This window comes from Beta vulgaris, chromosome 6 (assembly GCF_026745355.1).
Source record: "Beta vulgaris subsp. vulgaris cultivar EL10 chromosome 6, EL10.2, whole genome shotgun sequence".
In the NCBI taxonomy this organism is placed as follows: Eukaryota; Viridiplantae; Streptophyta; class Magnoliopsida; order Caryophyllales; family Amaranthaceae; genus Beta; species Beta vulgaris.
In genome coordinates, this window is record NC_079207.1 from 67,183,822 (window position 1) to 67,210,396 (window position 26,575).

Sequence of the window (26,575 nt, forward strand, 5' to 3'; positions counted from 1 at the left end):
CTACTTTTAAATTAAAATTAGGCAATGACAATTCCTATATTAAAAACATATTTAGCCCTATAACAACTAATTTGATTTCATTCAGTGATTAGTTTAATCCATTTGGTGATTAAGTATACTAATATATTAAAATTAGACCGTTTCTTTTAATAATTTGTGTTTTAAGTATGGTGTTATTAAAATTGACCAATTTTGGATTTATTTACGTTAAGAAAAATATAATCAGGTCATATCTTTTTAAATTAAATCAATGTGTATTTTTTTAATTTTTTTTTGTACACGGTTAATGATAATATTTAAAGTTGTGTCGCGCAACATTGAAAAGCTAATATAGCAATTAAAAAAGCAAAAGTAACCGAGAATGTCTTAACATAATGTTGATTATGATCGAGGTGCTGTAAACAATAAGTCATAGGTTCGAATCCCTATCTCCTTCTTTTGTATTAAAAAAAAAGCAAGAGTACAAGTTATAATAATCTTTGCATCTGTATGAATAATCTTAACTCTAGTTCATGTTCATTTTCATAACTCCACTACTTTCTCTCTCCTCCATCATCAACTGTAAACATGCTAACATCAAGGTTAACCCCCACAATAAGGTCAAATCTCAATGACCCATTATTATCTCACCGGAGATTCCCCGGAGTTGGAATCTCCGGCGGAGGAATCTCCGGCGAAGGAAGAAAGAAGACCCAGATGATGACACGTGGAATGAAGGTGAGGGCAGTAATAAGCAGTGGTGACAGAGTGGAATCTAGTGCAACAACTTCAACAATGGAGGTCAAAGATAATAATGGAAGTGTTTCTTTGTTAGAATCTTCTGGAAGTGGGTTCCAAGTGAAAGCAATTCTTGTCATTAAGAAGAAGATTAGACAAAGATTAGTTGATAAAGTTGAAGATCAGTGGTTTAACTTTATTAATAGTATTGGTCAAGGGATTTTCCTCCAGCTTATTAGTGACCAGATTGATCCTGGTAAGTTCTTTCTATTTCTTATTAGTTAGCTGGTGTAGATTAGCGAATAAGTGCAATGATGTAGATAGGATTCGGTCTTTAAAACTATTTTATAATAAGATTTTACCAATTAAGCTAGATAACATAAACACATCTTAAGTTAGATTGTAATAGGTAAAAAATATTTGTCAAGGATTGTCCTAATAATTTCTTTGTCTTTCTTATTAGTTGTTGTACATGAGCGAATAAACGCAATGATGTATATAGAATTCGATATATGATACCATCTTATAAGACTTTATCAATTAAAGGACTAAGCTAGATGACATCTACGCATTTTGAATTAACTTAGCAATAGTTAGAACATTTTGTGATTAAGATTATGTTTTTTTTTCACTACTTTAGGATATTAGATCAAATTACACATTTACACTAGACTAGACCAAACATATATAACTATAATATGGGAAGTACAAGATATATAAAATGATGAAAATTAGATCTACAGATGTAAGACGATTCTACGTGATAAAGTTCTTTTCTGTAAATAAGTTAGCATATAATAAGGTTGAGTTTAGTCAGATTAGACAGTTCTTAATATTTTAAGAACAAAAACGAAGCCACTCTGTTTTTATCTTTCCTTCTTTTTGGAAAACTGAGATTTTTTGCATGTATTTTTGGGTTATGCTATATTTTAATCAATAGTATGGTATTTTTTTTTGTGGGTGAGTTGGTATTTTAATCAATAATGGAACTGACAAGGAAAATGTTTGGATGGCCTTATGGGTTGGTAATTTTTTGAGAGATAAAAAAAATAATATTAAATTCGATATTTTAGAGAGAAAAAATGTCGCCAAAACTATCATATATATATATAGTGATGGCCACTGGTGCGGGCTGGGCGGGCCGGACCGTGGGCCATAGCGGGCTGGGCTGAGCTGAGATTTCATGGCCCACGATCGGACCGTGAAATTCATGGGTTGGGTGGGCTGGTCCGTGGGATTAAAAATCTTGGCCCACACCGGTCTGTTACCGGTTTTCACGGTTCGGGAAGCGGTTCTGGCGGTTCGTGGGTCTAGCGGGCTGGACCGGGCTGGCGGCCCGGCATGAGATTATGTTTTCAAAATTATTTAATCATTGAAATTATTCATTATTGTTATATAAAATCTTTAAAATGAACAAAAATATATACAATTATTAAAATAGATGAATAATTTCATTATTTTAAAATTCGATTGAATTATAATAGATGCAATTTGATTAAAATATACACAATTTGATTAAAATATACACAATTTGGTTCAATAATAACTTGGATTGGGCTGGTCCGGTTCGTGGGTTGGGCTGGACCGATTTCATGGTCCCGGTTGGGCGGTTTTAGTAGCGGGCTTTAGTGTGCTGGGCTCAAGAAATCTGGCCCACGACCCACCCACCAATTTCACGGTTCGAGTTGGGCTGGACCGGGCTTTTTGCGAGCCCAACCCACACGGCCCACGAGGTGAGCTGGGTTGGATGGGCTGGATTGGCCCGCACTGTTGGCCAGCTCTCTCTCTATATATATATATATTATGTTTTCTCTTTATCTCTGATCTCTCTGACGAGGGTGGTTAACCTTTGATGTCATTTTATCATTTGTTCGAATGATTATAATAGCTGAATTTGTCCATACAAGTTCTTGTCTAATGGTGGAATTTAAAACAAGAATCTGTTCTCTATGTGATCCTCTCAAAAAAAATTTTTCTTGACTCAATATGATTAGTCTTGATATGTAATTTGCACCAATATTAAACATGATTTTTTTTTTCTAAAGAGAATAAGAAAGAAAAGAAATAATGAAAGTGTTCATGCTTAGTAGTGTGCAACTTGGAAGATCTGATTTGTTGCTCAGTAGTCAGTAATCACTATTGTACAAGAGTACAACGCCAAAAGGGAAATTTATTTTTTTCTGGGTCAACTTAGCTCAAAATTACACAAATGAAACAAATTTGTATGATTTTCATGTGGTGTTGCATAATTATGCCTGAATATAACTTTGTTAACTTGTGAAATTTTGAATATATACGAATCTAACAAGATCCGGCATATTTTGGTGATGGTCGAAGTTTGTGAAGTTTGACCTTTAAGAGAGAAGTTGCAAGTGAAAAAAAAAACAGAGAGAGTTATTAGATAACATTGTATATAAAAGGATAGAATAGTCTGTAACTAGTCATAAGCCTGTATTGTAAACACTATATATATATTGAATGTCAGGGTTAACCTACTCAAGATTAACATAATTATTCTCAACACTTGTACATGGTATCAGAGCATTAGCTGAGTTGGATGGCGATCATTTGATCAAGCCCTTTGCAAGTGCTATATAGGTTAAGCATACTAGCATTGTATCTTCTTCATGTACTTTTCCTTGTAGCTAATACATTCTTTTCTACACAACTTCTATATTTGGTGTTCGTAACAAATTTCGATTGGCTCCGTACTCCTAAATCTATCCTAACACTCCGTTACTGCAGATACCAATGCAGGAAAGTGTGTAGAGGCTTATGTGAACGGATGGCCACCCAGCTCATCAGAACACTCATACATTGATGAGTATGTTGCCAATTTTACAATTCCTTCGAACTTTGGAAATCCTGGAGCTATTCTTGTCAGTAATAAGTACAGCAAGGAATTTTACTTGGTTGAGGTTGTTCTTCATGGATTCAATGATGAGCCTCTTCACTTCCCTGCGAATTCATGGATCCACTCTAGTAAAGACAATCCTGAAAGCCGAATTATCTTCAGAAACCATGTAAACTGTCATTCTGTGTTTTTGTTTAATTGGTATGGTTGTCAAGACATGATAACATATCTGATGTATGTCGCATTTTTTTCTCTGTGAAGACGTACTTACCATCACAAACGCCACCAGGCATCAAAGATCTGCGGAGGGAGGACTTGCTCAGTCGTCGTGGAAATGGGAAAGGACAAAGAAAGCTACATGAGATGGTTTATGATTATGCTCCATATAATGATTTGGGTAATCCAGATAAAGATAATGACCTCTTTAGGCCAGTTCTTTCTGGTCCTAAACGGCCTTATCCAAGGAGATGTCGGTCTGGAAGACCACCCATGAAATCCGGTATATTTACAAGCTACTTCTTCGCTCACTTATGCCAACATACATCTTTGACCATTAATATCTTCAATTATCTATTACTAGAATTGAGGAAAGCTTTATATTTTGAAAATATACGTTGAGATAAATTCAAAGTCATTTTACATAATAATATTTGTTTAATTGTTTATATATATTAGTAAATATATGAGTATTTGAAATTCAATTTTGATAATTCATTAGTGTTTCAAAGTGGCAAGCCATATTGCATTAGTACTTTCTTTTGGCAGTGTAGTTTCTATACCAAAAGACATTAGATAATGTGGTATAACAAAAGGTAGTTAAGTTAAAGATGTTAAGAAATGAATGAACTGTTATACTTACGTGTATCTGATACTTCATTTCTTGTTTTGGACTTGCTTTTGATTGTCACTGTATTATTGAACTCATGCAGTTCCAGAATGTGAGAGTAGAATTGAGAAACCTCATCCAGTATATGTTCCCCGTGATGAAGCTTTTGAGGAGACGAAGCAAGCTACATTTTCTAGGGGAAGACTGAAAGCTGTTTTGCACAATTTAGTACCTCAAATTGCTGCTACTTTAGCTAGTTCAGATATCCCGTTCAGCTGCTTTTCTGAGATAGACAACCTATATATCAATGGTTTTGCTTTAAAAGACGACGAGGCAGCTGATAAGGTCAATAACATAAGCCAAATGCTTAACATGGGTACTAAATTACTCAAGTATGATATACCGGCTGTTATCAAAAGTATGTCTTCTGTTCTATTAATCTAGATTTTATCTGTTATATGTACTGTAATTTTCTTTATTACTGAATTTGCTTTTGATCCCCCTTCTATGCTTCTGGTGCTTATAATTTTGGCTCCCAGGTGATAGATTTTCATGGCTAAGGGATAATGAATTTGCACGGCAGACTTTAGCAGGAGTCAATCCTGTGAACATTGAACTTCTAAAGGTAGCTTCAAGATAACCTTTTTCAGTTCTTGTTTTAGTTTTGGATGAAAACAAAATCACTTGAAGTTCCTAAGGCTTGATTTTGTGGCTTAGGAATTTCCTATTACGAGCAAACTGGATCCAGCAGTCTATGGCCCTTCAGAATCCGGGATCACAAAGGAAGTGCTTGAAGAAGAACTGGATGGCATGAGTGTCGAAGAGGTATTGGTTTTCATCTTCATGTGTTTGGTAGCTCAAGATTCAACATTATTGGTGGCTTTCCAATTGATTGAGAATTCATTTTGCTTTTCCTTCATTAGACAGAGGAAACTATCTCCACCAATCTAGACTACTTAAAGAGTATGACCGTGTACTTGCCTAGGTGTCCCGATAACATCACTAAGTGCTATACGGCATATGTGTAAGTTCTATTGACTATCAATCTAGCAAGTAATAGCAAACAATAATAGAGCAACGAATAACAAAACAATAAATGGGGTGGGTGTTGGTTGTTTTAGATCCTTTTTCTTGTGTTGCAGAAATGAACCCTCAAGGCCATGGTCCATCATCAATGAGTTTGAATCTCTAGTCTAAAATCTACTAATATTTATGAACTGACAAGTGATAACTAGAATGTCCAACTGATTTAGCTCTGCGTGTCTTGTTGATACAGGCCATTGAGAACAAGAAACTTTTCATAATAGATTATCATGACCTGTTACTTCCGTTTGTCAACAAGATAAACGAGTTAAAAGGAAGAAAAGTGTATGCTTCCAGAACAATTCTTTTCCAAACCAGTGGCGGAGCTCTTAAACCTGTTGCTATTGAGCTTTCACTTCCTCCTACCAATTTTCGCCCTGCATTTAATCGTGTTTATACTCATGGCCATGATGCTACAAGCTATTGGATCTGGAAGTTGGCCAAAGCCCACGTTTGTGCAGCCGATGGTGGTGTGCATCAACTAATAAATCACTGGTGAGCTTTTGCAAAAACTATAGGAGAAGCTTTCCTATGATTTTTGTAATGAAAAGACTGTATTTTTATAAGGTTAAAGCTAACTTTTTCAAGAAAAAATCTGATCTCAAAGGGATTTGTGGTTGTTACTTGTTAGGTTGAGGACTCATGCTAGCATGGAAGCTTACATAATTGCTACTAAAAGACAGCTTAGCCAAATCCATCCCATTTACAAGCTCCTGCATCCACATATGCGGTATACTATGGAAATCAATGCCCTTGCTCGGCAGAGCTTGATCAATGGCGGGGGAATCATTGAGGCCTGTTTTACCCCTGGAAAGTATGCTATGGAGATCAGCTCTGCTGCCTACAAGAGCATGTGGCGGTTTGACATGGAGGCACTGCCAGCAGATTTACTTCGAAGGTGAAAATTTTAAGCTTTTTGTGCACCTCTCCATTCAGCTGCAATCACATTTCCTCTTGCATAATGTGGCTTTAGCTCCCTATATATGATAAAAGGTTCACATTCTTAACCCCTACAAGTTGATGCATTAAGATAATTTAATTACTATGTCTATAAAAAAAAAATCTTTGGGACACTCTTTTTTTGGCTCTTAGTAGTTAGTAAAAAACAATTGGAAATATGAAGATTTTGATCTCTCTCCAACCATACTCATAGTCTTATGTGTAGAAACTAGAAAGTGTACTAGATTCTGATATTCTTATAGAGTCAGGTTCATATCAACTGTTGCAGACACGCCATAGCTCAGGTTATTGGAGAGATGGCGGAATATATTTTTAATTTAACCAAACACAGTTGTAATGTTGTTCAGAAATCAAGGTATTACAGGACTTAAAATTGCAATAATCATAACAGAATTTCCCCTCTTGCCAGCTGCTATCTAGGATATCCTAGTTTGCTTCTATGACTGCTAACAACCTAGGATTATGAAGCACAAAAACAAAAACCTTTGGGACCTGTTGTGAAATGTTTCTATTCCTGAAACCCCAACCATTTTCGTGTTAACGAAGCCTGAGAACAGCTGGAACATGAGGTTTCCCTGTTTTCGAAATTCCAGCTGTTTCCGTGCTACATAATCTAACAACCCACTTAATATTAAAGGCAAAAGAGTGGTGTACTAATGATAACTAACTCAATTTCCAGGGGAATGGCAGAGGAGGATCCTACAGCACCCTGTGGAGTAAAACTTGTGATTGAAGATTACCCTTATGCTGCTGATGGGCTTCTCATATGGTCTGCCATCAGGGAATGGGTTGAATCCTATGTTTCACACTTCTACCCTGACTCTAGTGCCATCACCTCGGATGTTGAGCTCCAAGAATGGTGGTTCGAGATCAAGAACAAAGGTCATGCTGACAAGAAGGACGAGCCTTGGTGGCCTAAACTCGAGTCCAAGGAGGATTTGACTGGAATACTAGCTATAATTATTTGGGTTGCTTCAGGCCAACATGCAGCAATAAACTTTGGACAGTACCCTTTTGGAGGGTATGTTCCTAACAGACCTACACTGATGAGGAAACTTATCCCTCAAGAAAATGAACCTGAGTATGAGAAGTTCCTTAAAAACCCCCAAGCTACATTCCTCGCGTCTTTGCCTTCCAAACTTCAAGCTACGAAAGTTATGGCCGTCCAAGACAGTTTATCTACGCATTCTCCGGATGAAGAGTATCTCGGACAGGAGCATGGCCATTGGACTGATGATCAACAGGTTAAAGGCATGTTTGAGAAATTTTCCTCCCGTTTGAAGGAGATTGAAGAGATAATACATCAAAGGAATAAGAATTTTAATCTAAAGAATAGAACTGGTGCTGGTGTTCAGCCATATGAGCTGCTTCTGCCCACTTCTGGTCCTGGTGTCACAGGTCGTGGCATCCCAAATAGCATTTCTATTTAAACAGTGTATATCATGAATTCATACTAATAATACAAGTATACTGCTCAAAACTTAGCTTTATTTCTTGTGAGTTTTACACTATATTTCAATTTTTCTTCTTGAAATCTTCTTTTTTATATGGCATACTCTAGATTTTGTCATTTAGGAAACCAAATATGAGAACATAGTTTAGTTAATCTATAAGCCAATTCAATGTAAAAGCTCTTAATTTGTCATAATTAGAGGGAGAACGAACTGTCTTGAATGGCCCTGATAAGAAAACAATGTTTAAACTCGGGTTTGAACAATATTTAGATTTCACATCCTATCCTTATTAGATGTCTAAGTGACAAGTTGTTACCATGTCTATCTGTTTTTAACCTACACAATTTGACATTCACGCTTGCCACTGCAAAATTGTAGATTATAAAGAAACGGAAGGAATACTTACGGGGACTATCTTAGATGCCATATTCACTAACACTTATTTTAACAAGTTTACTGTGTTGTTGATCATTTGAGTAAATCTTGGCTTTGTACATTTTGAATATATTGACTCCTTTGGTTGTTATTGTAAAAAGCTTACTAATGCTATTAATCTTGCGGTCTTGGTGAGTTCATCTTCAAAGGGGTAATATGACTAACTAGTCATCAGGGTGTTGCATAATACTTCCTCCGTTCCATATTACTTGTAACACTTTGACCAAAAAGTTGTCACATTTTAAGCCAAAGTGTTGTATGTAATTCGAAATGGAGGAAATACACAACGATGCATCGATACCAGGAACGTGGTATGTGGTCATGTTCCACGTTTCAGGGGACGAGTGTCCCTGAACGTGATACGTTGTCTAGGAGTGCATCTGGATCACTCTATAGGCTATGTTCCGCGTTTTCGTACCACGTTTTGGAACGTTTTGTATTCCATGTAACAATGCAATGATGTACATCTTTGAAGGGTAATACTCAACATTAACATAGTCACGTTGAATAGATAACACTCAGAATACTTGGATTCCTTTGTCCCATTATATAGTATTTGTTTCTCGTTTTGCATGCGAATTAAAAGTGGAAAATAAATGTTGTCGAAAAAAATTAAAATATGAAAGAGCATTAAATGTAAGACTAATTTAACACTCGAGTTGAATAAACTAATTCCAATGAGCAAATTATTGAACGTGGCACAATTTTTCTGGCAAAAGAAAATATGTGGAATTAAAAAAGGAAACAACACCAGGGGTGCTTCTCCTGTATTTCATTTCTATAGTGATATTTGTGCTTTTAGTAGTTTGTTTCCCTCCTTCCGTTGTAGTCTTGTTAGGAGATCGGGTAATACTATAGCTCATCTTGTAGCTAGATAAAATGCTAATTTGGACCGAGAAGTTATTTATGTTGGTTCCTTCCTCCAAAGTTTAATCACTTTGGCGGAACTTGATTTAGTATGAATAAAATGTGTTGTCCATTTTCCCTAAAAAAACAACTTAATGATTTGTTTTGGCCCAATTTAATTGAGAAATTGGTCGTAAAACAACAATGATTTTGTCATTGGTACAATCCCACCGCAAATTCTTATATGTAAATCTATATATAAGATTAATTATTATATTTTGAGGTTATTAATTAATATACTAAGAATTACTTATAGTTGAGATTATTTATTAATAATTAGAGGTTACTTCCCTTTTCCTCTTAAAATATAAAATAAAATTAGAGGTTACTTATAAGCGTTGGGGTTGCTTGTCTTAAAAATATTAAGGATCCCTTTGAATTCAAAGACGTTACTTGTATCTCAATATAGTTTGTTTGTCTTTTATGCGGGCAATCACATAGTTTATTAGCCACATAAAAAAATGCATTGACAATGATGCAAGTATGGAGAAAGTCAACTTAGAATACAAGCAAATTTGACAAAGTTCATATCATGAAAAGAGATAATTCAATTTCCATTTTCGTTTAGAGTGACAGATTCAGACACAATATTATACAAGTGGGAAGATGGACAAAGCAGCCAAATAAGTTTGACTTCACCATCATCTATGTTTCCAACACAAAATATAAAAAAATGAAGAAAAAAACACAAATTCAGTTGATGTTTTCTAAGGTTTCATACATGTATAGCTCTTCTAAGAGGTGTGTTGGGCAACACAAAACCAGCTCTTCTTTCTTCGAATGAGTACTCTATATCTTCAGCTATATCTTCCACCATGTTATCACCATTGAGAAGTTTCAGAGGTGCTGGTGTCATTGATGTTTGCATCGGAGCTGAAACCGTCAGAGGTGTTATAGGGGCCTGAATTAACATTGTGTTTGGAGTGTGATTTTCTTCATCTGCAGCAGGCATTTTCTTTGAGGGAGTGGTAAATGAAGTATTACTTAGGCTAACTATTTTCTGGGGTGTCTCATTTTTGGTAAGAGATTTCTGAACACTGTTGTTTTGCAGTATGTTCTGATCATCATTGAAATCTGCATTTGCTCTTGATGATGCCACAGAAGAGATGGGTGAGAAAGGTCTTCGGGCCACAGTAGGTTCTGATTCGCGGCCACTAAATGTGTAGTTCTTTGATGGGAGACTTGCTATGTCCAATGCCCTCCTTGCTATTGATCATGAAACAGATGATTAGTGTTCAGCATCAGAAAAAGTAGCATATTTGGTTAATTGTACTCTCCAAAGTAAGTAAGTAACTAACCAGTTGATTGTCCTCCTGCATTGTCATCCTTTCTGATTGGACGTGAATTTGGTGTTGCTCTAGAAGAGTGAGATGAATCAGGCCTCGGAGTTTGATGCATATTACCTCCAAGAGAGAGCCTTCGACTGTTTCCTCCTGCTCCTCCCATAGACATTCTTCTGCAAGGTTTCTTAGCACTCTTTAACGGGCTTGGCTTTGAGCCAAAAAGTGCCTCTTGCTCTGCCATTAGTTGCCCTTGGAGTTTCTTCTGCTCCTGAAAGAAGAGAAGATAACATGCATGCATTAATAACACCCAATTTCAGGTTAATCCTAAAAGTTCTTACTTTGGCAATGCTTTAATGAAATGCTCCTCATACCCTCTGTCTTTTCTTTTCGAGCTCCTTTTCCTGGCGTAATATCATGTACTCCTCAAGCATAGAAAGAAAACGGACCTGATTGATACAACATTACAACCAGGTATTGTTACTATCAGATGACAAGGGAAGAAACACCATTTTTTTTATTATAGATAATTACTAAGCAATATTATGTACTTACACCATCATACATAAACACAACACCTCTTTCATTCTCCCAGTTTAGAGCTTTTGCAGCCAGTGCCTCCACCATTCCTGTATGATTAATGATCAAAACAGGAAGGAAATACCCCAAAAATTGTTGTCTTTACAGGTCAAGACAAAATCTATCATATTTGAAATAACATGCTAACTGATTGAGGCTATAAATTCATTCAGACGTGACATTGTGATGTTTACCTGGAAGCTTGTTAACTAGTGATCGAGCTTTTTCAGCGCGCTTGAGAGTGAGATGAGCACCTCTGCCTGGATTGTATCGATTTTCATCCTAGGTGACAGGCAAATGGAAGTTAAGGCAATGGACTTATTATACATATACCAAGTTCGGAGTAATTCAAGATTGATATTACTACCTGATTATATTGTTCAAGCCATTCTTCCTCCTCACGGGCGGACAACCACTTCTCGACTTTTTCTAGTAATTCTTTGCGGCTAAATGCTTCTTCCTTGACCTTTGAAACTTCCATTTCAATTTGTTCGAGGATAGAGGCAGGGTCCAAAGTTCCTAATTTGAGGAAACAAAAGAAGATTGAGCATTCTGGAAAAAACGAATGTTATCCACCAAATTCCTTGATAAGACAGCTATCTATCTAGTGTTCTTGATAATCTATGACAGTCAATGTCTAGAATCTGAAGGCTGCAATACGAAATCTTATAACCATTTGTTCAGAAAGCATGATACCAGATTCTATTGCTGCCATGAGATGTTCTGTCCCACAATCTGCTTCAGGAACCAAGTGTGTCTTCCTGCAAATTTCTTCTAGTTCAGTTCTCTTCTTCAGGACCAGTTCTTTCATCTTGCTAGATTTCAGCTCCTCCAGCCTGGAAACTTCTGCCTCAACCTACACAAGTAAATTTGTGCTGGTTTAATACCTCAACATTAAACGAGACTAATAATCAGATAAGAGATCTTCAGCTCACATATTTAATGAAGTCTGTTGAAAGGATATTGGGTTCAGTTATCTCGTCTTCAGATGCAGCAAGATTACATGTAACATTTTGAAATGCTTGTTGCTCCTCATAAGGTGTATCCATCAGATTCCAGAGCTCCAACAACATTGTTGCAAGATCTTGAAGCTGTGCCATTTCAGTTAAAATGAACATATAGCATGAGTAAGAGGATCAGAATAAGTAACAAATAAACTAATCCAAGGCAAACATTCAGTGTACCCTCTGCATTCTCTGAAGCTTAAGCTCTCGTAATCTGAATATAGCAGTCTCCAGCTGCTTAAGTGTATCAGTACTTATGCTATGCGATTCTTCTGAACCAGCTAAACTTGGATGCAGTTCTCTTACAGTTTCCTTGAAGTCCAACCCAAGGAGAGAGCACAATGAGCTCAAAACATTCAGGTGCTCGATGACCTGTTTTAGGCGATCACTCTACAAGTTTTAAAAGATCGGGCAGGATCAGTGCAAGTCTTATAACAAAAGTTTTCTCATAGACAATTTAGATAAACCGAAATTCAATAGAAAGGATAAACATTTTTTTCATCAAATGCACCTTCTCCTTTTGTAGGGACTGCAGCTGATTTTGCAATTCTTCAAGCCTTCTCAGAGACAGGTCATTTTCATCTAAAACAGCTGTTGAGCTACCATTTCCTGCTGATCCATATATTTCAGTGGACACCTTCTGAATTTGTCCTATGACATCAAGGAATTGATTTCTCCTTTCTATTTTACTTTTCCTCATCTCTTCCAGCTGTGGAAGAATGGTATCGAGCTCTTCCTTCAAGCTTCCGACTGTTTGTTCAGTCTGAATGTTTAATTCAATTGGGTTATTCCTCATAAATTGGTGTAACAAACAGTTCTCTTAAAAATAATTCATGGAAAGCAAATAAAGCAGTTATAGATATTATTAACAATCAGTTTGCAGTGAGAGAGTTTAATCTGATAGCAAATTGTTGATGAGGTTCTTACTGCACAAACACTTTGTGGATCTCCAACAGATTTCGGACATGTGATCCTCTAGAATTAAATCGTTTAATGATGATAGCTATAAATACTAGACTAACTAGAGCATCGAAGAAGTCCAATTGAATAAATTATGATGGCTATAAATTCTAGAGCATCTAAGACATCCATAGATCAGCTCTTGGATATACTTCAGTATCAATAGAATCAACTCATTGAGCTTAAAAACTAAAAGGTCATGGAGATATCTATGAAGAATCAACTAATCCAACCAATGGTACCAATTCCAATTACTCATATAAGGTCATGTCAAGGGCCAAGTATTAGATTTCCCTACCGGCCTAATATGCAGTGGTAGCTCTCCCATGGTAGAACAGATGGCTGCTAGCTCGGCCTCTGAATCAGCAATAGCTTGTCGTAGCTGAGCTCTGCAGCGGTTTGCCTGATCAACTTTTCTCCTGTATACTTCAAGGCACTCTTGCTCCAACTCAAGTAACATCTTATCACGACTGGTTTCAGTTTCACCAACCTCATCCCATATTATCTGAAAACAAAAAGTACATACTCAATCAACCATGAGATACAAATATACAACTGTCATCCTTGCATCAATGTTAGCTCATTTTATACCTGAAGTTCATATAAAAGAGACCCACAAGTTGTCTCCAATTGCGTAAGTGGATCGCTTTGGACGATGGCCATCTTAACCACCACTATTTACTGCAGCAGGATCAAGGAGAGAAAATCAATGAAAGCATGGATAATGGACCAACATTAGCAACTTCTCACAATATTTAAATTGAGCATATCACATTTTATCAACCAGAAAGAGCTCTAAGTAAGGCAATTATGATAAGAACTATGCACTAAATCATCAGTTTTTGATACTAAATAACGTGGATCTCTATTATATAAGGCAACATATAGGGGACACCAAAAACTAAAAAAAGGAAAAAAAATGAAAAAAAAAAAAAAGTTAACTACATGCTTTAATCAATCAGGAAAAAACTAATATAACCATATCCCTCTCGTTTATATAGGAATAAGTTTATATGTTTTCGCACGCATAGCGTGCATATAAGACTCGTCAAACCCTTTTCATAACAACACAAGAGCGATTCACACTGTTACTATTCTTGTAACACAACAACCTGTCTACAACGGATGTAATCATATACAACAGGACTTAATTCCCCGGGGTTAGAAAATATACCGAATCTTTTTAAAGTCGACTTTTATATCGTATACTTCCTCCGTTCTGAATTACTTATAACACTTTAACCAACAAAAATGTGAGAGCTTTATGGTCAAAGTGTTGCAAGTAATATGGAACGGAGAAAGTATATACAATACACCCGATGTACACAAGACCTACTATGACAGTCACATATTCAATTTTGGGATGTCTAGAAAAAGTCACATTTCCTGTATCCATACTTTTTTTTTAAAAAAAAAAAACTCTTTCTCATATCTATATTACAAGAAATTTAAACTCATTACAGCTTTCCAAATCCCAATTATGCATTTTGGTATACTCCAAAAATAGAAAATCGAACAATTAGAAGAAAAAAAATTAGAGTGTTTACTCAAATCACTCAACTTGCTCATGATATTTGATCCGTCTACTGCAATAAACTAAATCAAATCCCTAAAATTACAAAGAAAAACCCTTTTAAGAAAATTAAAAAATCCCACCATTTTAAGACCTTCTAAATCCAGAATCTGCATTTCTACTGTAACAACTTCATTTTAATAAACATGAAAATGATTAGGGTTTTTTAGGTTAAAATTTAGCTTGATTTCATAATATTTCAGATTTTTATCCAAATAAAAAGGAGAAATCAGAACAATAAAGAGTAATTAACAGTTTAACACTAACCTTGTACAAGTTATGTTGCTGGAAGCTGAATTTGGAGAGAGATTAGAGGTTGAATATGATCAGAAAAAATGGAAGTTAGAGATAGAAAGAGGGAGAGATATTTGAAAATTTCGACCGTTGAAGTGACGAGGAAAGTCTGGTATAATAAAGAGGGTGAAGTTTTTTTGTACTATGTTGTTATTTTAAATTTCAGTTTGGAAAGTAGCGACTTTGTTTAAATTCAAAAAAAAAGAATGTCAAAGGAGAGAAAGTTACAAACTTATACCCGTTATAAGAATGGGGCCCTACTACTGAGGCCCATGCAGTTGATATTCCTCCCCCTCTCACTCAAAATAATTTCTAAGGCCATACACTATATAGTCCATTAATAGGGATGTCATTCGGGCAGGTAAAATGATCCCGCTACACTTCTTCTCTGATTCTCACCTACAAACGTATACCTAGCTTATCTATGACGTATGCGTGTTAAAAGAAATCATCCTGACCCCAAGTATTCATATTCAATTCATACTCTTCTCGTGAATTAATGACTTGTTTTTTTAGATTGAATTGAACTAAACTGAATTGAATGAAATTGAATTGAGTGAGCTAATTGAATTTATTTCCATCAATTTAGTTCAAAAGAATAGAGCCAAAGTTTAGCCGATGTATTTTTGTAGTGTTATATGGTGGATATATATGGCATTGGTGCAAATGCATTTGCCTTTTTTTTTTTTGGAGATGAGTTGAAATCACCATTGACTTTGGCGCTTTTCTTCGAATATGTTTTGATGAAACTCGTGGGAGTTTGACACGTATATAAATGAAGAACGATATGACCTAACAACACAAAATTGAAGTTTGTGTCAATTGGAATGCTCCTAATGAAGTACAATATGCACTTAACTCGCATGGTGCAGCGAAAGGCTCGCCTGGTCTTGTGGTCCAGTGGGAGTGGAGCCATCATCAAAGACCATTGTGCTATTTGTCTCGGCCTTCTCGGCTAACTTTGGTCACTGCACATCCTTCAAACAGACATAATACCTTTTTTTGGTGAACAAGCGGTAACATTAAATTAAATAGTCATGGCAAATAGCCTATTACAATCTGAGTCTAAAAGCTCCATACAGTAATCAGGGGGTAGGGGAATATGATGAATTACATTAAGGTCATCTCCTCCACTCCTACATCTATGCGATGATGCATCCGCAACTTGATTATCTTTCCTTCTAATGAACAATAACCTCGTCTCTTGGTAATACCGCAGCAGCTCCCTGCAATCCATGACAATGTCACTATAAAAATCTTCATGTTCCAGGTTAGTATTATCAACCTTATTTACTGCTTGCTTGCAATCGGTGTGGATGACATGGTGTGTATAATTTTCTTCACTTGCTACATGCAACCCTTGACGGATTGCTAACAACTCTGCATGTAATACGTTAGAAGCATATGACAAGCAATAAAAAACACTACACCATTATCCTTGTTTGTCGCGAATAACACCTGCTATGCATATTTTGGTTTCAATGTCAACAAACGATGCGTCGATATTTACATGGACCCATAAGGGAGGGAAACTTTCGCACTCTTGAGCAGCGAGAGATGTTGGAACATTATTGTTTTGAGATGCACTGAATTCTTTAGCTAAGGACATAACGGATTTTAGTAAAAGATGGGGAGGAGGAAAAGGTTTTGCATCAAAAATAGCCCTTTTCCTAGCTTTCCAAATTTCGAAACATAGATAAGGAAACAGGATCGACCATTCAACCACTCTGCTATGTTATTAGGTTCCCAAAACTCCCGGGGGGGGGGGGTAATTCCCACACTTGAGATGTAACTACACAGTCCCGCATCACATGAATGGAGCTCTCTTCACTAGTATTACAACAAGGGCACAAAGGAGATGGAGTTATGTGACGTATATAGAGAAGAAGCTTGGTAGGGATCCTATCCCACCGTAGAAGGCACACAAAGAAGCGAAGTTTGGGGGAGGTGTTCATTTTCCAAATCCATTCCCCCCCCCTATTTAGATGGTTTCATGTGTGTGTATATTGTGTAGGCTTAGGAAAGAGAGAACTTACCTTGGATCACTAAGCTAGAATAACTCCGATCTTTTTGGTTATGAAAAGAGATAGGGTGTGTATATATGCGGTCGGTTAAATAAGGGGGGGGAGTGTGATGGATATTTCATTCAGATTCCAATCATTCTCTTTGATTAAGTCGCTAACCTTTAAATTCATCTCTTTCTCAGTTAGAGGCCCTTGAACCCAAGTGCGCATCGGCCCAATTCCTAGCCAGTCGTCATGCCACACCTTAATGGATTTTCCATCCTCAAGATAATGGCATTAACTACTCCTATTTTTGCTTTTTATGCATGATGATGTACCTTTAAAGCCAAGCTCTTGGTGCCTTCTTTAGCTTGTCGAAGGTCGCAACGTGGCTAGGAATTTGCTCGATATTTGCAAATTCAACAGCTTGCTATCTTATTTGGTAACCTTGTGCGTCCCAATTCTAGCCAACAGTGAACAATGATTGGGGAATGTGTTCCTCTTATCAATTTATATCATGAAAGGATCAACAACTTCGATTAGAGGATTAAAATAATGCATACGTATCAGGAAGCAAATAGGGCAGCGGATTATATTGGATTGTGAACCAAGACATGGTTCAATCTTCTAAAAATTATATTCTTGATTGTTCTCCTTTAGAATTAATTAGGATCCCAAATGAGGATGATGGGGGTGTGTCCTTGCCAAGCCTAGTTCCTTAGCTTATTTTCTTGTTTCTCTTTTTTTTTTTAGCTTTTGTGTTAACCTGAAGTTCTCTACCTTGACAACTTGCACAATTGTGATCTAATCTTCGATTGAGGGGATTATTGAAAAATATATATTGTATACCTTTATATATTGGTAATATTTATACCAAATTAATGTTTGTCTAGTAGAAAAGATTACACCTTTCCACCTCAAGTTAAGATAGTTGACGATTCAATCCCTATTAAGGGAACTTTTGTGGAGGGAATCCTCTTACCCTTCCTTCCCGCTCCCCTCCCATTGCCGAAGTGTCAACCCTCTAGCTTAGGTTGTGTTGACTTATGAGATTATGAGAGGTTCTCGCTTGGTATTAGGGCCCCTTTATCAAAATTCATTATTGGTAATTTCCATATTATAGTTTTTTTTTTTTTGCATCAATTTTTTTTTTGCATCAATTTTTTTTTGAAAGTTCATATTTCCTTTTTTTTTTTGTTGAAAAGATAATTCAATCTTTGTTATATGTATTGCCAAATAACTAGAACTAGGATCAACATCTTCAACGTCATATATACAACAACAACAACCATCAATTTTTATTAGAAGATAAAATAAAAATACAAACATCAAACAATTACAATAATTCTTGTATAGGAAGCATTGCAACCAATAAGACGGTGTGTATGATTACTAAAAGAAAATGAACACTTAAACAAAGATGTGCTTTTTTTCTTCTTAACAGAAACATATTGCTATTATAGTTTGTAAGTTCAAAAGCTCTTAGATGACTAAGACATAAAAGTTGAGTTGTCCATTTGGTGAATGATTCCATTGTGCCTAGATCTTTGTCCTTTGAGGAATGTAGAGTACCAATGTGCTGAGCGTTTAGGGCTTCTTTCCAAATCATGATTATTGAAGTCGACATAGTAAAAGCCAAAACCATATGTGTAGCCTCCATCTATCTCGAACAAATCCAAGAACGACCACTGAAAATATCCTCTTACATTTGATCCATTCCTTCAACCAAAAACATATAAAGCCACTTGATTTATTGCATAATAAATGAAATGTATTCATGATGACACAAAGTTATATATGAATGCAATGTAGAGGTGATCATTTTGTCCCGGCCCGCTGGCCCGGTCTTTTTTTTTTTTTGTTTTTGGGCGGGCTTTGGGCAAGCTAAAAACGACTTTTTAGTCTATTTTTTGGCCCGGCCCGTTTTTTCCCGCAAAAGCCCGCTAAGCCCGGCCCGAAATAGCGGGCTTTCGACACAAAAATTCGGCCCGAATTTAGGCCCGGCCCGGCCAATGGGCAAAATTTTTTGGCCGCGGCCGCGGTCCGAACCCGGCCCGGCCCATGATCACCTCTAATGCAATGTATGTAACACTTTTTTTTTACAACGGAAAAATGTATAAAAACGAACAGGATTATAAAAAGAAACAAAAGGAAACATATTAGAATGTTAGGATAGATTTAGGAGTATTTCCTAAATCTATCTATCTAGAAGTGTTTACCTGGACATATCTATCTACAAGTGTTTATTTAGAGATAGAATTTATTAGTATTATATTTAGTTTAGGATATGTTTTCCTAGTTCTACCTAAGCTAGGTTTTATATGATATACTATAAATACCCTTTTACGTTAATAATAATACAACCCTTTTTCCTTTCACAATGACGAGTTCTTTTCTATAATTATGAATTTGCAAAATATTGATGTTAAGATTGATAGTGAGGATAGAGCTATTAGGTTGTTATGTTCTTTACCGTCTTCTTATAAGCATTTTAATGAGACCCTATTATATGGTGTGGATGATTTGAGATTTGATGATGTTAGGAATGCCTTAAATCAAAGAGATTCAATGGAGTTGACAATATGTTAATTGCTAAATCTAGTGGTCTATCTCAATCAGATGCTTTATTGGTTAGTGGTGGTAAGAATAACAAAGGAAAAGTTTGCAACTATTGTTGTGTAAAGGGGCAATATCAAATGTGAGTGCTGAAAATTGAAGAATAAAAATGGTGGTAAATTAGATGATGGGAAGTCCGCCAATGTAGACTTCATTGACACTGATTTTTTTATGATGATTCACTTTAAAGTTACAAAAATTTTGGACTGGGTTTCTACGATCTCTTTATGACAGATGCCTTTGAGATTGTTCGTAAAGCGAGAAATCATGTTGATTATTTTTATTTTTGGAGTCTAAGTTAGATTGATTTTGTAATAAATTGCAATCTTGGGTATTGCATTAGAAGATTGTTTTCAGTTATGCTATTTCTTATCTCAATTTTGTACTTTTATGATTTGTTAAAGTACAATTGCAATTTAAAAATTTTGATGTAATTTTTAACTTCTAAAATAGTTTATAGTTTGGTTTTTTGAGATGAAGAAGTTCTGAAGAGAGTTGAGCCAATTTAGGTGATGCATGCTTGAGCATTGTGGCATTATTTTCTCAATCTAGGCCATGTTGATGGTTCAGGTTTCGGAGTTTTGTGTTTGGCAAGGCAATCGTTCACAAGTTAAATAGGTTACTATTTTGATTAAAGGTAGTAGGCATATGGTATTTTGTTTAAGGTGGAGGATTCACATTAGTTATTTTCGGCTGAGCATTACTTCACAGTATTTGGTTTCGTGGATTTAAAAGTCAAGGTGAATAATTATAAGTGTTGCCTTTGAAATCGACGAAAAGAAAATTTGGGATCTCCCGGGTAGGTGACTCATATTCTACACTCACTGCCTCTTTTTTGGTGTATTTCTCGGGCGGGCATGAACAATAATTTTCGTTTTCGTGATTTTTGGAAATTTTTCCGTTTTTGCGATATTTCTTAAATTAATTGACGGCGGTTGCTCTTATTAATTTAGGGTTCTCTTAAGGTTATTAGGGATCTATATGTCCTTATAAGTACCCTATTGGGTGATTAAAACATTTAAGCCTTTTGTAAGACTCCTTTGTAAACCTCTAAGTTTCTCCAATGAAGACTATAGAAAAGCTTCTGAATCCCCCACGTGTTGACTAGGTCACATTGACCGAACTACGTAAATCCTTGTGTCTTTTATTCATCTTCTTCATTGTTTTCTCCCTTTATATCTTATTGTTGACTATTGTTACGCATTAAAAATCAAACACCCCATCCTAATATTTAACAAGGTAGAGGAGGGTTTTAAGTGGGTTATTTTATTTGGTGAGGGACCACATGTGGGACAAAGGTGGGGAGTAATGATTGAGCATTTTACCTTATATAGATAAAGTAACAGTGTATCCATTAAAAAGGAACGACATGAAAAAGAAAGTGTGTAGATAAAGTAACAGTGTCTCCATTAAAAAGGAACGACATGAAAAAGAAACTAGGGGAGAGGTGGGTGTGGCAAAGGAAACTGAGAGAGAGGCGAGGAAAGAGGAGGAGGAGGGCGGTTGAGGAGGGTGGTAGAGGATGCGTAGAGGAGGGAGGAGAAAGAAAAAGGAGGAAAAAGATAGAAACTAAAATAGTTAAAAAAAAAATCAACCTTCTTGAGCGGTTACTGATTAATTTGTACCGTCTTTGTAAATACCCTTAAAGTTAAGACTGCTGAATATTAAACGAAAATTAGAACTGTTTTTTGAAGCGGTTTATAATTGAGATTGTCTTTGTCAATTTTTCTATTCAAGTGTCCTTCATTGATCGGTGCAGCCGAAGCCTCTTTGACGATCGATGAAATCAAATTTGTTTTTTTTTTTTAGAAAACACATATGTGGAGCATGGAGCGAGTCTAATAAATAGTTTTAATTGAGTCATGTATAGTTGGGGTTTTAACACTATTGTACACTACAGTATACTTATATTGTCAAGACAACACCTCGAATTATTTAGAGACTAGCCTTTAATTATTATATAGCATTAGATAGATATGTTGATCATATGTTGTAGTAGTAGTAGTACCTTGCAGCAGCAAGCAAGCTTCCCATAGAAGCATTTAAATAATGAATTCTTGATGTGTCATCTAATGATGCATTACGAAATGTCCGAAAACCTAGTACATTTCAAGAAGTGAAAACAAATTAGAAGAGAATGAACTATATTAATTCTTGTTTTAAGAAAATCAAAGGCAAGATAATGGAAAAGGTAAAGAGGTTAAAAAACCATTTTCGTGTATATAGATTGGAGGGTTTCCATAAACTCTTTTGAAATATTCCAATACGCCTTGCACAAACTACATGATTTATAATAGATAAAGTTAGATATATATGTGCTTCGATATACAAATTATAGCACAAAAGGTTAAATGTTTTGCATTCTCACCACTCCTCCAACATCTTTATCTGAAAGAATATATAGAAGTAGAAGATATCGTTAGCTTTTGCTAGAAAGTAAGATTAGATATGCAGATATATATATACTATTGTAGAAAGTAAGATTAGATATGCAGATATATACTATGGATTATAATAGATGCACTTGATGTGTGGATGCAGCTTAAGTCTCCTTCATACCTAGCGCTAAATATTCCACTTAGAAATGAGGAGCAGATGAGATTTGAACCCATGACCTTTATGTCATGCTGGCTCTGATACCATGTCAAAGGATCAACCCAATCAAAAGTTTAAGCTGATAGTTGGAGTCCCAGAAATAGCTTTTTATACTATATCAATTAAATATATGTAATACTCGATTGAAAGCTTAAAAAATACTACTAGGGATTTTATACTATGTTTTAGGTCATTAGGTGCCTTTTCTCAAATACCTTCATGTTTGAACTCCTTTTGTACGTAAAACCTTACTAAACTTAATGATTATAATTCTTAATATGACAGTTTTTAAGATTCCTACTGAAACACCCCTACATCCCTACACTTAGTTTCAAATTTACATATGCTTAACAAAGTGTCTTCTTCGATACCATATAATGTAGGGGTATAGATGATAATTTCGCAAGAGTGTTCTGGGTGCATGGGTGTTTAAGAGTAGAAGATGGTCACCTAAAGAATACACATTGTTCCCCAAATCGTCACACTTTCATGAATTTTACAAGTTGATATTTTTAGGAAGGTGTGCAAACACAAGAGTTTCGAGTTGTTATAGAAAAACTCTAAAAAAAAAACAGGATTATATGGTATAAAATCTCGAAAAACTAACTGATCATTAAATATGCTGAATGAAATGAATACCTAAATGCGTAAAAAAAAATTAGTTAATCTTCAAAAAGAGTATATTTTTTGTAAGGCACGCGGGCATGTCCAATAATATCAATTGCTCGCTCTTAAATCTTAATACAGTTATTTTCTTAATCATGACCTCTCCGATCCATTTATTAAAATAAAAAGGTAAAACCACTTCATCTTTGCAAATTAGGCCTTTAAAAGTTAAAGCGGGAATGATAAAGGAAATCTTCATCCGTCTAACTCAAGAGGCCAAGCCTCGTAGGTGGGAGGGAATGGGATCAACCCCATGACTATTAAAGTATTAATGTCACATCGATAAATTTTATTAGCATAGTAACTTCAAGAAAATCTATTGTTGGTCAAAGTAAATTTTCAATTTTCGTACTTCTCCATACCAATGTAGTTAGCTGCCATGCCATCTTTACCGGGATCATCTGTGACTACTGAGGCAGTATAGCAATTTACTCCAATGAAGTCAAATGAGCTGTTCACTAGCTTGGTTTCATACTCAGTAAATGATGGAAGACGCCTTCCCAAAGATTGCTTCATTATATCAGGATAATCTCCAAAAATTAAAGGATGAACAAACCTAATAATAACGTAACATTGTTTCATGTCAGTGCTCTCTTTAAAAAAAGATTATGCTATATGCAATTCTTAGAGTTGCATATCAGATATAAATACACTACTCCCTCTGTTTCAAATTATAAGGCATTTTAGCTAAAAAAATTTATTTCAAAATATAAGGCATTCTACAATACCAATGTATGATTAAATGCAACTTTATACTATCAAGATAAGCTTATAGGTTATTTTGTATTATCAATACAATATTTAATATCAATCCAACTAAAATTAACTAAATTCTTAATTTGTGTGAAAAAAACCTTAAACGACGACTTATATTTTGAAACAGAGGGAGTACTCAATAAAATAGAAATAAATTGTGAATTTATGGAAAAATTATGCATCAAACGATGCAATAAATGATCAATAATTAATGCAACTTATTTTTATTTTTAGCTTCTTATATGCACCCCTAAAGGCTACATATAGCTTTTCTCTTAAAAAAATGTCATGACAGTAAATGGAACAAACTAAGTCATATAAATCTATACTAATATATAGTCTAATTAAGGATATGATTTAAATGTTCTATTTTCATGTCAACCCCCTCAATTAAAAAATAACATTGTATAGTTATAAGGTATTAAACACGTGATTTTTGAAATGAAAAATTAGAATTTAACCATGAATCCAACATCACATTATTGTTAATTTTAGAATAAATATACTTATTACTTACTCATTAAAAGACTTACACAATTAGTTAGATCACTAACACTTTCATGGTAATAAGTAATGACAAGAGACTATTGTAGACATAAACCCTCATCCAATAATAATGCCTTGTAAAAAGTAAAATTGTTGCTTTCATCCCAAACTTTTAAGCCAGGTTTATTTTTCAAAATCTCATGCAAATATTATCATATTATGACGTCGATTTTTTCTTATTAGACAAAAAAAGTATGAAAGGTGCATTCACTAGTTAATTGATTAAAACTCACCAACCAATACGAAAATTAGCAACTCTTTCAGTTGCGTCCAGATCTTCTTGAGTAGATTTTTCAGGGATAAACCAGCTTGTATACACATTTAACCCAATAGTTCCATTTTGCGTTGCCTACAAATCATTTATTGATCTTGTTACATGTTAATAGTAATAATAATGGTTTATAAATTATCAAGACACAATAATTATTGTTTAAATTTGTGAAGTTGTGCAAATTCAATTCGACCGTGATACAAAAATTTCCAAAAAAAAGAGTAAGCATATTTTTGTACAAAAGGTCGATTAGGGATTACTTCAACAAAATAACTATAGAGTTAGTGAGTTACCAAAACAATTGGATAAAAAGTTAGATAACGAAAAAGTTATTCAAATAACGTTAATAGTGAAATTAAACAAAAATGGTTAATTGGTAAACAAAATATATGTTAAAAAAAAAGGTCAATTAATCAGATAAAAAAGGTCCGGGTGTTTGACAAAATGACCAATCAAAATAAATTAAAAATGGAGAATGAGGGATAGCTCAGTTGATCAGAGCTCCCCCTCACGGATTTAAAAAATCGTGGGATCGATTCTCATTCCCGTCCGTTTGGTTCTCTAGACACAAAAAAATAAAAATAAAATAAATCTGGACTTATAGATACCTGATACTTTTCTCTGTATAGATTTACAACTGATGCATGCCCTAACAAAAGGTGGTGGGCAGCAATATATGGTGATGACTTGTAAAAAATTGGTGCAATGAAATTTGGCTCATTGACTGTTGTCCAATATAAAACTCTATCACCAAATTCTTTAAAACATACATCTGCAAATGTTGTGAAGTCTCTCCTGTTTTCTCATAAGAATACATAGAAACCAATGAAAATAATTACAATATATCTCAAAGAAAGTTGTGGAATACTTGTAAATGCATACAATTCTAATTCCCACCAATTGAAGTTTTAACTAGTTATTAGGTTCGGGTTATGCTCCGGGTAAGAAAATATTTTGATTTATTAATATAGTATTTTATGATTTTAACACTAAATACAACTTAGTCTAGTGGTTAAAACTTTAGTATAAGTACTTGAGGTCTCAAGATCAAATCCTTATACAATGCAATTTCCAAAAAAAATTATTATACATGGATTACATGAACCAAAACTCCCTAGAGAGAGCGACATGTGACACGGTTTCTTGTTTATGCATGCACGCCATTTAATACATTTGTATAGATTTAGAGGCAGTAAAAGTTTCCTTATTATCCCTTGTAACGCTTGGCTTGCAAAATCTATACAAATATATTAAAAAGGTGATTTTAATCTTATATACTAAACTCTTAATCACTAAACTAAGTAATGTTTGGTGTTATAATTTCAAATAAAATATTGATAAGTGAAAGATATAATTACCCGGAACATAGCACAGAAATAAAAACTAGTTAAAATATATAATATCCAATCAATTTGACAAATTCCTTCCATTAACATATTGACAATTATTTAATATTTATTCATCTATATTTTCCCAAGCGTATGACGTATTATATATATTAGCTCCATTCTACTATTGTACCGGGTGGATTTTCTTTTCTTTTATAATTTACTAATATATTACAAATTACTTTTATGGCTAAATATGTACATAAATACCGTAAAGTTACTTTTTAATGTTTCAACTTCTTTTTAAAGAAATAGTACATTATATTTCATTTTGGAAAATGATAGACTAACCCTAAAATTTATTTTTAACCTCATGAGAGATAAATATCATGAAAGTATAATAAACTCAATTATGTAGAAAGAATAAAAATATTAGAAGAGTTTGTCTTGTAAGAGACCGCCTATTTTTAAATTAAAATTAGGTAATAGTAAGCTCAATATTAAAAAGAGAATTAGCTCAACAGTGACTAAGTTAATTTCTTTAGTCACTAATTTAATCTATTTAGTGACTAAGTCTATTTTTATATTAAAATTAGACCGTCTCTTTTAATATTTTTTGATATTAGAAAAGCCAGTCACATGTAATTCTTTCTCTCTATGTCTCTATCTCTCTCACAAAGTTGTTAAGATTGACAACTCTAAGAATATTTAAAGCCTACTTTTTTGGCGGAACAAATCTGGCTTTTTTTGCTTTACTTTTTTTTTTTTAACGATATTATAACTTTCTTTCAATATAGGTCCTTACCGGTAAACTTTTCAACGTTAGTTCCATCCTTAATAATAAAAAAAGACCCAATTTGAGTTAACTC

At 34.8% G+C, this 26,575-nt stretch overlaps 3 protein-coding genes across 3 annotated transcripts in view; 1 reads left to right on the forward strand and 2 right to left on the reverse strand.

The window, feature by feature from the left end:
• Window positions 1–467: 467 nt before the first annotated feature.
• Window positions 468–7,974, forward strand: LOC104897618 (lipoxygenase 6, chloroplastic). Its single transcript, XM_010684543.4, has 9 exons — window positions 468–973; window positions 3,463–3,740; window positions 3,833–4,070; window positions 4,501–4,815; window positions 4,937–5,022; window positions 5,115–5,222; window positions 5,674–5,975; window positions 6,112–6,378; window positions 7,120–7,974. Exons 1-9 carry the CDS (start codon window positions 568–570, stop codon window positions 7,868–7,870), a joined length of 2,751 nt encoding a protein of 916 aa, XP_010682845.2. The 5' UTR covers window positions 468–567; the 3' UTR covers window positions 7,871–7,974.
• A 1,791-nt stretch (window positions 7,975–9,765) lies between these two features.
• Window positions 9,766–15,097, reverse strand: LOC104897619 (65-kDa microtubule-associated protein 3). The gene is made up of 13 exons (XM_010684544.4): window positions 14,899–15,097; window positions 13,650–13,739; window positions 13,357–13,563; window positions 12,610–12,861; window positions 12,279–12,488; window positions 12,030–12,185; window positions 11,791–11,950; window positions 11,462–11,613; window positions 11,289–11,376; window positions 11,071–11,144; window positions 10,890–10,964; window positions 10,534–10,786; window positions 9,766–10,441 (listed from the first exon to the last, which is right to left on the reverse strand). Exons 2-13 carry the CDS (start codon window positions 13,719–13,721, stop codon window positions 9,951–9,953), a joined length of 2,190 nt encoding a protein of 729 aa, XP_010682846.2. The 5' UTR covers window positions 13,722–13,739; window positions 14,899–15,097; the 3' UTR covers window positions 9,766–9,950.
• A 2,417-nt stretch (window positions 15,098–17,514) lies between these two features.
• The window catches only part of LOC125498303 (cyanidin 3-O-glucoside 7-O-glucosyltransferase (acyl-glucose)-like), a 54,967-nt gene continuing 45,906 nt past the window's right edge, over window positions 17,515–26,575 (reverse strand). The window contains exons 7-13 of the mRNA XM_048646385.2: window positions 24,987–25,173; window positions 24,341–24,456; window positions 23,168–23,361; window positions 21,913–21,932; window positions 21,754–21,823; window positions 21,553–21,643; window positions 17,515–18,647 (exon numbers count right to left, since the gene is read on the reverse strand). Coding sequence (XP_048502342.2) covers window positions 18,419–18,647; window positions 21,553–21,643; window positions 21,754–21,823; window positions 21,913–21,932; window positions 23,168–23,361; window positions 24,341–24,456; window positions 24,987–25,173 — 907 coding nt within the window. The 3' untranslated portion in view covers window positions 17,515–18,418. The remainder of the gene's footprint in view (window positions 18,648–21,552; window positions 21,644–21,753; window positions 21,824–21,912; window positions 21,933–23,167; window positions 23,362–24,340; window positions 24,457–24,986; window positions 25,174–26,575) is intronic.

Excerpts from the sequence above, each read along its gene's own strand:
- LOC104897618 (XM_010684543.4), top strand. The coding sequence starts at position 568 with ATGCTAACATCAAGGTTAACCCCCACAATAAGGTCAAATCTCAATGAC. Across the intron at positions 5,223-5,673 it reads ATGGCATGAGTGTCGAAGAG|GCCATTGAGAACAAGAAACT; the intron begins GTATTGGTTTTC and ends TTGTTGATACAG. Across the intron at positions 6,379-7,119 it reads CCAGCAGATTTACTTCGAAG|GGGAATGGCAGAGGAGGATC; the intron begins GTGAAAATTTTA and ends CTCAATTTCCAG.
- LOC104897619 (XM_010684544.4), bottom strand. The coding sequence starts at position 13,721 with ATGGCCATCGTCCAAAGCGATCCACTTACGCAATTGGAGACAACTTGT. Across the intron at positions 12,489-12,609 it reads AGTCCCTACAAAAGGAGAAG|AGTGATCGCCTAAAACAGGT; the intron begins GTGCATTTGATG and ends TAAAACTTGTAG. Across the intron at positions 10,787-10,889 it reads TCGAAAAGAAAAGACAGAGG|GAGCAGAAGAAACTCCAAGG; the intron begins GTATGAGGAGCA and ends CTCTTCTTTCAG.